The sequence below is a fragment of the Heterocephalus glaber genome, unplaced genomic scaffold (assembly GCF_053883595.1).
Source record: "Heterocephalus glaber isolate CG9 unplaced genomic scaffold, H.glaber_assembly_v1.0 deba00000937, whole genome shotgun sequence".
NCBI lineage: Eukaryota > Metazoa > Chordata > Mammalia > Rodentia > Bathyergidae > Heterocephalus > Heterocephalus glaber.
In genome coordinates, this window is record NW_028258173.1 from 2,423,940 (window position 1) to 2,433,503 (window position 9,564).

A 9,564-nucleotide genomic window follows, 5' to 3' on the forward strand; every position below is an offset into this window, starting at 1 on the left:
GAACTTTCACAGGAGGCAGAGATGTTTTATTTTTTAATACTTCAATTCAACCAGCAGATGGACATACACCAAGGCATCTCTCAATAGGATTCATAATAACATGAGTACATTGTGGACATAAGATCAAGTCACAAAAAGATTCTCCTTTGCAAAATAAATGGAGAACGAGGGAAAGACCAGATGACAGAAGAATAATTCATGAGTCATGGCACATGGCCCGGAGAGGGACAAAATGGGCAGAAGGGAGAATTACCCAAATGCTTCAGTGAAGAGTACTCAGGAACACAGTAAGGTGCATACAAATCAACTCCAACCCATTTTCTCTCCAGTTATGCTCTCCATGACACTGCCCTTCCTATAATATTCTTCTACAAAGAGTACTTAACATCTATGTAATAATTCTTTTTTTGTTTTGGTACCGGGAATCGAACTCGGGACCTGGCACTTTCAAGGCAGGCGCCAGAACCACTGAGCTAAATCCCCTACCCTAAGAGAACTTACATCTATCAAGGGATTTATAATGATGTCTTCGTAATCAAAGCACATACTGCTTTGCATTCACTTCCTACATGGATGCACATCCACCTATTAAAGGCTCTGCAGAGTTTCTCATTAGACAAACTTTTTCATTATTTCCAGGCTGTATTGGCTCTTTTCACTCACCATGCTATTATTGTTTTCAATGTTTGTGTGATATAGTGAAAAAATATTTAAGTAAATGAAAATAAGTAAGGCATACTAAAAGATTGGATCCCATTGGATTACACTGCTGTGCAATCTACTGAGAATAAAACAATAAATGGACACTGACTACCACTGAGGTTTCAGTCTCCAGTAGTGTGAAAATTCCAGATTAACTGTAGACATCCTGTCCTGTTGATTTAAAAGTGCAAATCTGAGATTTCAAATCAGTAACCCAATGTGAGATTTAGTATGTTCTCTAAAATTACTGTTGCAAACTGATTGTCTAATGATGACAAGTGAACTGAGGGTCCAGTAAAATGTGATGAGCATATGAGTGCTTTTCCTTGAGAATGGCTTATAATTAGCATCAGGATAGCTTTTCCTTGCTTATCTCATACATGCTTACCTGCCCTTCAACAATGTATTTGGTAGAACAGATGACCTCACTACATTTTTGTGCGATGCTCTTGGAATTTCCCACCTGAAAACGCGTAGAGAATATATTTAGATTCTTTTTAGTTACATGGGACACTCTGATACAGGAACAGATAATATATAAAAGCACCTCATATTCTTGATTGGAATAAGAAAGCCGTTATTGCCATTGCAGAAAGTTAAGAAAGCAGCATCTTGGGAGTAGAAATTTGAAAGCATGTTGAACTTGAGTGTACAGAAGCCCTTTAGGGGGGACAACAGATTAAAAATTAAATCTCCAAGGAGGTGTAATAGCCCACTATAGGGATCAAATATCACAATATACACATTTTAGCTTCTCCACAGTAGCCCAAGCTATGAGAACCTGAGACATTTAGAAATTTCTCTAGCTTCAGGTGATTCATCAGTAGAATCAGTCAATCAGAACCATGTTTCCAAAGGTCCTTAAAAAGATTCAAAATATAATGCATGGACAAAGACCTGCATATTTGATGCACACCCTAAGTATTTCTAAGGCATTGAATGCAGACTTGGAAGTCTGACACACTTGCTAAAGAGATAATTCTTGCCTACAGCACACATATTACAATTAGATCTGAAAGACGCAAAAAGGCTACAGATGTGAAACGTGTCCCTTAAAAATCCAAAGGGATGTTTTCATTTTAAAAAAGGAAGAACCCAATGATAACATTACAATACTAAACTGTGAGGTGGCAGGGGAAGGTGGAAAATGACAAATAGAGTTGTATTACTTGGAGACTGTAGAACTCCTTGGTGGGGAAGTTAATGAAGCTGGTCTGATAGAAGTCAGGTATTTGAGCTAAGTGATGAGATGTGACCATTGCTAAAACTCCTGTCCTTTTCAGAAAAGAAGTCGGCAAGTAGGGAAATGAATTGCCGTTGGATACAATAGTGCACTGGCCTGCCTTTGTGAAACTGAAACTTCCCACTGCACCGCAGATTCCAGGCTGATGCTCTGATTACCTTAGAAACTCTTCAACATTCTTTTTCTGTGCTCTGTAACAATTGTTTGCTATGCTTGCAAGAGCTTAATCTTCTCAAGAAGCAGTAGGCACTGAAACCATGAGAAATTATTTTATAAGCCTGGCAAAAATCCCTTCCTGTCATTTACATTTTTTTTTTTTTTGGTACCAGGGATCGAACGCGGGGCCATCCATTTGCAAGGCAGGCGTCGGAACCACTGAGCTAAATCCCCGGTCCTCTGTCATTTACTTTTAATAATTACTTTCAGGATCTCAAAATAAATGGTGATCAAATTTGTTTTCCTTCAGCAATACTTTGTTCTCAATTCAGTTCATGACAACTACAGTTGCATTATTTCTTCTAAACTCTAATTGAAAAAAATTGCTTAAATTTCCATCCTCAAAATACTTCTAAATGTGCATTATGTATCAGCATATAAACTGCGGGAAGACACACAAAGCTTCATGCAATCCACTACATTTCTCAACATACAATATCACTTCATACAATGGTTTCTGTGTTCTGAATGTCATTACCCCAAAATATGTATTTTAAAACCTAATTCCTAAAATGATGGTATAAGGAGGTAGGGATCTCTGGAAATTATTTCTGTCATGAGTCAAGAACCCTCAATAATGACATATATACATATAAAAGAGGCCAAAGGCATCCTGCACACCTCCCTGCCTTGTGAGAATTTGGGTAGAAGTCACCAGTGCTTAGATGATACTGGATTTCCGAGGCTTCAAAACTCGAGAAATAATTATTTCACAAAGAGAACCACCACGTGTTATTTTGATTAGGTCTGCTGGAATGCACTAAGACAGGGTCTATCAATATATTTTGGTGAATGAGATGGCATATCAACAGCCATGGTAGGATCCAGAGAGCAAAAGATTACCTGTTTCCATTTGCTAATGCAACTTCATAGATGCAAATGTCCTGGTGCATGTGTATACCTAGTTACTCTCCCTCATAAAATCACATAATCACTGCCATGAGTAATCAAAGGAACTGCATGCAATGGATTTCTGCTTAGTGTTGATAGCTTTAGTTGGAGCCTATGACAAAGATAAATGTTTACTTGGAATTCAAAACTAAAAAAACCTGCAACCTGAAGGTTGGCTTCCAGAGACCCAAAGTCATCTTTACATATTATTTTCAATATATCTGCTGAGAAATCTTTAGGAACCAGATAAAAGCATGAAACATCTCTACATACTTAAGTATTTAAATATTAAGCTTTTTAATGAGCACATGTTTGAAGTACATGTTCATGTTCATGCTACGGAGTAGGCATCGGTACTTAACATTTTGATTCTTATAATTTCTCTTCCTCTCCTCACCCACCATCTTTCCTCTCTGGCTCCAGATCCCTTTTCCCCATTTCTTCTTCATCATCATCATCAATATTACTATCATTATTTAGTTCATGTTTGTGACATAAAGATCGCATTCACTGTGGGGAGCTGGTATATGACATTAATTTTTTAGGTCCCCTTCTTCCCATCCTTGGCCTCCCAATCCCCTTCCACTTGCCAAAGAGCTGTCTGTGTCCTCGTATCTGTCCAGTAACACAGGGATGGAGAAAATATGGTATCCATACATAATGGAGTATTACTTGACTAAAAAGGATAAATTCAAGACAGTTGTAGAAGAACGGATTCACCTTGAAAACATAATGTTAAGTGAATTAGACAAACAAGCCTAAGTGTTCTTAAAATGTAGTTTTCTGAACACATATACAACATTCTGTCAAAATGAGATGAAAAGAATTCATGTCAATTATTTCCAAATTATATTCTGAAAAACTTTTAATTTCAAACTAACCAAGTATAAACTTCAGTATAAAACACAGAATACTTTTATTTTAACAATATCTCACAACCTTCAGCCCAAACAATACTGAATACTTTCAGAAGTAGTTTGAATTAAATTAATTTTCAAAATTGAAGAGTTTAGATACATCGTGAAATCATAATCACATTATTTTTGCTAAATTCTAGTCATGGAACAAAAAATAAAATATATATTTAAAGTGTATAGTGCAATATGTTGCTGTTTATATGGTGAAATTATCATATTCTTCCTTGGTAGCATTTGCATTACCTAACAGAATTACCTTTTAGGAATGTGGCAGAAACACTAAAATCAACTTTTAGCAAATTGCGATGCTATGGGGCACCACATCAATCACTTGTAGTCACTATGATCTATGCCATTTTGTACTCTACAAGAGAAACACTGTGTTCTCATTAACATCTCTCAACTTTCTGAACCACACGTGGCAACCATCACTAAACTCTCTGCTTCTTTAAAGTTGTCAATTTTAGATGCTAAAAACCAATATGATCAACCTCTAGTTTGTCTATGCATGGCATATTTCATGTAATGACCTCTTGTTTAACCTACTTTGTCACAAAGGATTTCCTTTAAGACTCAATAAAACTTTATTGTATGAATAAACTTCACTTTACTCAAACTAAGGCGATCGGTTGCATGTCAAATGTCCCTTAAAGGCCATGTACTGAAGATTTAAACGTAAAGTGCTTTGTTATTCCAACCTCATCACTGCACTGATCCATAGATATATTAGAGGAAGACTGTCTCTGGATGTGTGCTTAGAAACTTGGGATCTAATTCCTAAATCACCTCTCTGTCTCTGTCAATCTGATCCTTAGCTTTTTCACATTGTTTTTATTCTAAATCTCATTTTGAGTTTGTGCATGTTTTTTGATGTTATGAGAACCATAAAAAATTTTCACACACCATAAACGCTTTCTCTTCAGTGGGACTTCTTTCAGGGTTTTCAGCGTAAGTGGAAAAATGGAAGGATTTTCCATATTTATTGCATACATGTGGCTTCCTTCTCATGAATAGTTTTGGTACCGGAGATTGAACTCAGGACCTTGTGCTTGCAAGGCAGGTGACAGAAACACTGAGCTAAATACCTGGCCTCCTTCTCATGAATTCTTTCATGAACTTGAGAGCACTGAGGAAAATAAGACATTTCACATATATTCAGATTAGCTGGTCTACAAATTCTGATGTAATAAGACCTGTGTACTGAAAGATTTTTTTTATATACAAAGGTTCTTTTTACTCAAAGGGCTTCTCTGCACTGTCCTGTCATGTCAGAAAAAGTCACTTTATATATTCAAAGGTAATTTCCTCTTTGAAGATTTTAATATCTATGATGATTACTAGAGTAACTGAATGCTTTTCCACATTGCTGACATATGTAGGGTTTCTAGACTGATTCCTTTCATGCCTTTGACAATTCCTGGGTTGAAAGCTTTCCCATATTACTTACACACATACACTTTATCCTTTGTGTGAGTCCTTTCATGTATTTTATATTCACTGTGCCTGCTAAAAGCTTTCCCACATTGGTTACATACATAGGGTTTCTCCCCAGTGTAAGTCCTTTGATGTGTCTCACAGGCACTGGAACTGCTGAAAGCTCTTTCACATTCCTTACATACTTAGGAATTTTCCACAGTGTGAGCTGTTTCATGTCTTTTACATAAGCTGTGGGTCCTGAAAGCTTTGCCACACTGTTTACACACATAGGGTTTCTTTCCAGTGTGAGTTTGCTCATGTATTTGGCAATTACTGTGTGTAGTGAAAGCTTTCCCACATTGCTTACATACATAGGGTTTCTCCCCAGAGTGAGTCCTTACATGTATTTTTCGTTCACTGTGCCTACTGAAAGCTTTTCCACACTGGTTACATACATACGGTTTCTCCCCAGTATGAGTTCTTTCATGGATTTCACAGTCACTGCGTCTGCTAAAAGCTTTGCCACAGTGGTTACATATGTAGGGTTTCTCCCCAGTGTGGATCCTTTCATGTATTTGACAAGAACTGTGTGTGGTGAAAGCTTTCCCACACTGCTTACATACATAGGGTTTTTCTCCAGTATGAGTCCTTTCATGTATTTTATAATGACTCTGTGTCATGAAAGCTTTCCCACATTGCTTACATACATAGGGTTTCTCTCCAGTGTGAGTCCTTACATGTATTTCACAGTCATTGCGCCTGCTGAAAGCTTTCCCACAGTGGTTACATAAGTAAGGTTTCTCCCCAGTGTGGATCCTTTCATGTATTTGACAAGAACTGCGAGTGGTAAAAGCTTTCCCACACTGCTTACATACATAGGGTTTCTCTCCGGTGTGAATCCTTTCATGTGTTTTATAATGACTCTGTGTCATGAAAGCTTTCCCACATTGCTTACATACATAGGGTTTCTCTCCAGTGTGAGTCTTTTCATGTGTTTTACAACGGTTCTGTGTCATGAAAGCTTTGCCACACTGCTGACATACATAGGGTTTCTCCCCAGTGTGACACCTTTCATGTATTTTACATTCACTGTGCCTGATAAAAGCTTTCCCACATTGCTGACATACATAGGGTTTCTCCCCAGTGTGAGTCCTTTCATGTGTCTTATATTCACTGTTCCTGCTGAAAGCTTTTCCACACTGGCTGCATACATAAGGTTTCTCCCCAGTGTGGATCCTTTCATGTATTTGACAAGAGCTGTGTGTGGTAAAAGCTTTCCCACATTGTTTACACACATACGGTTTCTCCCCTGTGTGAGTTTGTTTATGCATTTGACAATTACCGTGTGTGCTGAATGCTTTCCCACACTGCTTACATACATAGGGTTTCTCCCCAGTGTGAGTCCTTTCATGTATTTTACATTCACTCTGTCTGCTGAAAGGTTTCCCACATTGGTTACATACATAGGGTTTCACTCCAGTGTGAGTCCTTTCATGAATTTCACAGTCACTGCGCCTGGTGAAAGCTTTTCCACATTGCTGACATACATAGGGTTTCTCCCCAGTGTGGATCCTTCCATGTGTTTTACAATTACTCTGCGTTATGAAAGCTTTCCCACACTGATTACATACATACGGTTTCTCCCCAGTGTGAGTCCTTTCATGTGTTTTACAATGACTCTGTGTCATGAAGGCTTTCCCACATTGTTTACATTCATAGGGTTTTTCCCCAGTGTGAGTTCTTTCATGTATTTCACAGTCACTGTGTCTGCTGAAAGCTTTTCCACATTGCTTACATATATAGGGTTTCTCCCCAGTGTGGATCCTTTCATGTATTTTATACTGAGTGTGTTTGGTGAAAGCTTTCCCACATTCCTTACATATGTAGTGTTTCTCCCCAGTCTGAGTTTGTTCATGCATTTGACAATTCTGTTTGCTGAAAGCATTTCCACATTGCTTATATTTGTAGGGTTTTCCCACAAAGTGAGTTCTTTCATGATTACCAAATAAAGTGTTATTATTAAAGGATTTCCAACTGTGTTTCCATACATAGAATTTTGTTCCAATATGAGCACTTTCATGTTTCTGAATATCATGGTGAGAATTTAAAACTTTTCCACTTTGTATACATATATAGGTATTCACCCTACTGTGATTTCTTTCCTGGAGTTGAACATAGATGGGTGTACTGAAGGCTCTCACATCTTGCTTACATTCAAAGGATTTCTCCTCAGCATTAGTTTCAACAGTGCGATCAGAGTAGGATTTTATACATTGCTTATATCCACAGGGTTTTTCTTCAGGAGGTACCTTTACATGTTTCTCAAAAGACTGAAAGTCAGTAGAGGTTTTCTCATGTCTGTTACAATTAGATGGCTTCTGTTCAAATCCATGAAGCTCATATGGCTTGAATCCAGTGTGATCTATGATGGTCATGGTTAATGATGAATGACCAATGGGAGGCTTTCCACATGGAAGGCTTTCACCTGGTTTTGTACCAAGGCATTTCATGTGCACATTTGTATCAGGAGTCATAAAAACTGTTTCCTCATGTTGATACCATAATTTATACTGACAGTATTTATCTACCTCTGCACTTCTGTCAAAGGAAAAAAATAAGAAAATAACCAGTCACATTTAAAAGCATCTTTACATTACTGGTTTACCAGGTGATCTGATTTGATGCCGTCTAAGCATATTTGATCATGAATTTACTGTACACTTGGGATGATGGCTTGGAAATAGCTTTTACCAAAACAGTAGTCATTTGGGAGTTTGGAATACAATATATACTGGTTACTTTCATTTTGAACAATTGGTGTATATATTATACCAAATGTTGATTATTTTTCATATACGTTACCTCCATAACTCTACTCCTCCCTCTTCCACTGAGCCTCTTCACCCTTTCCAAAATGTCTGCCTCTCTTTTGTACCATGTCTCCTTTATTTTAGTTAATTTATATTTTGTATTTCTCTTACAAAATACAACACATCATAGTGAACTTTCTGTGTTTATCTTATTTAACATAACAGGGGTTCCAGATCCATCCATTTTTTGGCAAATGACATCAGTACATTCTCCTTTATGGCTCAATATCATTCCATTATATGTACATACCATATTCATTTCAGTGCTGCAGACTGAAATTTTCACTGCTACAAACATGGATATGCATGTAGCAGTATAATATGATCACTTTAACCTCAGGGGAATACACCCAGTAGAAGAATAGCTGGATTAAAAGGAATTTCTATTTTTACTTTTCTGAAGAACCTCTATACACATTTCCGTAGAAGTTATGCTCCAATGACATCCCCACCAACATTATGGGAAGGTACATTCTAATACTGTATTTCAGAATGTAAATAGATTAAATGCTTTTCAAGATTGCTTGAAAACAGCTATTATCAAAACAGGAGTCATTTAGATTGTGAATAGTTTTTCAAGGTTACCAATACTGCAAATATTGAATATGTCTACAAACTTTAAATACATATACATTACTTAATTTGTTGGATAAGAAAGCAGTCTTTTGAAAATATATGTATATGGAATTAGGTATCCTGTACTTGGCTCTCAACTAAACACAAAGATTTTTTTATATATACCTATAATCAATGCCTAAATACAATTTCGTACCAGTTTCATAAGATGCTAGATACTAATCATATAGGCATCTTTGGAGAATTTTGAACAATTAAAGAAATTTGAGCATGGGCTCATTTTGTTTATTTTGATTTTTAAGACAAGGTCTTTCTACATAGTTGTGGCCACCTGCAAACTATGTAGCACAGGCTGGCCTTGAACTCCTGGCAATCCTCCTGCCTTAGTCACCCAAATTACTGCAATTATATATACATCACCATGCCTGGCTCCCTATTTCTTTTTGAACATGGCCTCATTTGTGAAGTTTGCCTGCTTTTAATATATCTGACCTCTGAAGAACACTCTTGGGAATGTCAATTACCTTAGAGTTTTCCTGTAATTGCTAAACTTATCTTCAATTTGCTGGTCATCCCAGTTTCTTCCTAAAGTACAGAAAAAGAAATGTTATGATTGAACTACATTACATAGAAATTATTAGCTTCCAGGTAGATTCACAGTATAATGTGACCAGACCCAGAAGATTTATGAAAATATTTCCATGCTTCAATAAAGTACACTGCACTAATGAGC

The 9,564-nt window shown here is 37.0% G+C and overlaps 1 protein-coding gene across 1 annotated transcript in view; it reads right to left on the reverse strand.

Annotated features, from left to right (window-relative positions):
* Positions 1 to 9,564, reverse strand: part of LOC101723185 (uncharacterized) — a 9,756-nt gene continuing 192 nt past the window's right edge. Inside the window, exons 2-3 of the mRNA XM_004860895.4 lie at positions 9,356 to 9,416; positions 1 to 7,983 (exon numbers count right to left, since the gene is read on the reverse strand). Coding sequence (XP_004860952.3) covers positions 5,589 to 7,983; positions 9,356 to 9,416 — 2,456 coding nt within the window. The 3' untranslated portion in view covers positions 1 to 5,588. The remainder of the gene's footprint in view (positions 7,984 to 9,355; positions 9,417 to 9,564) is intronic.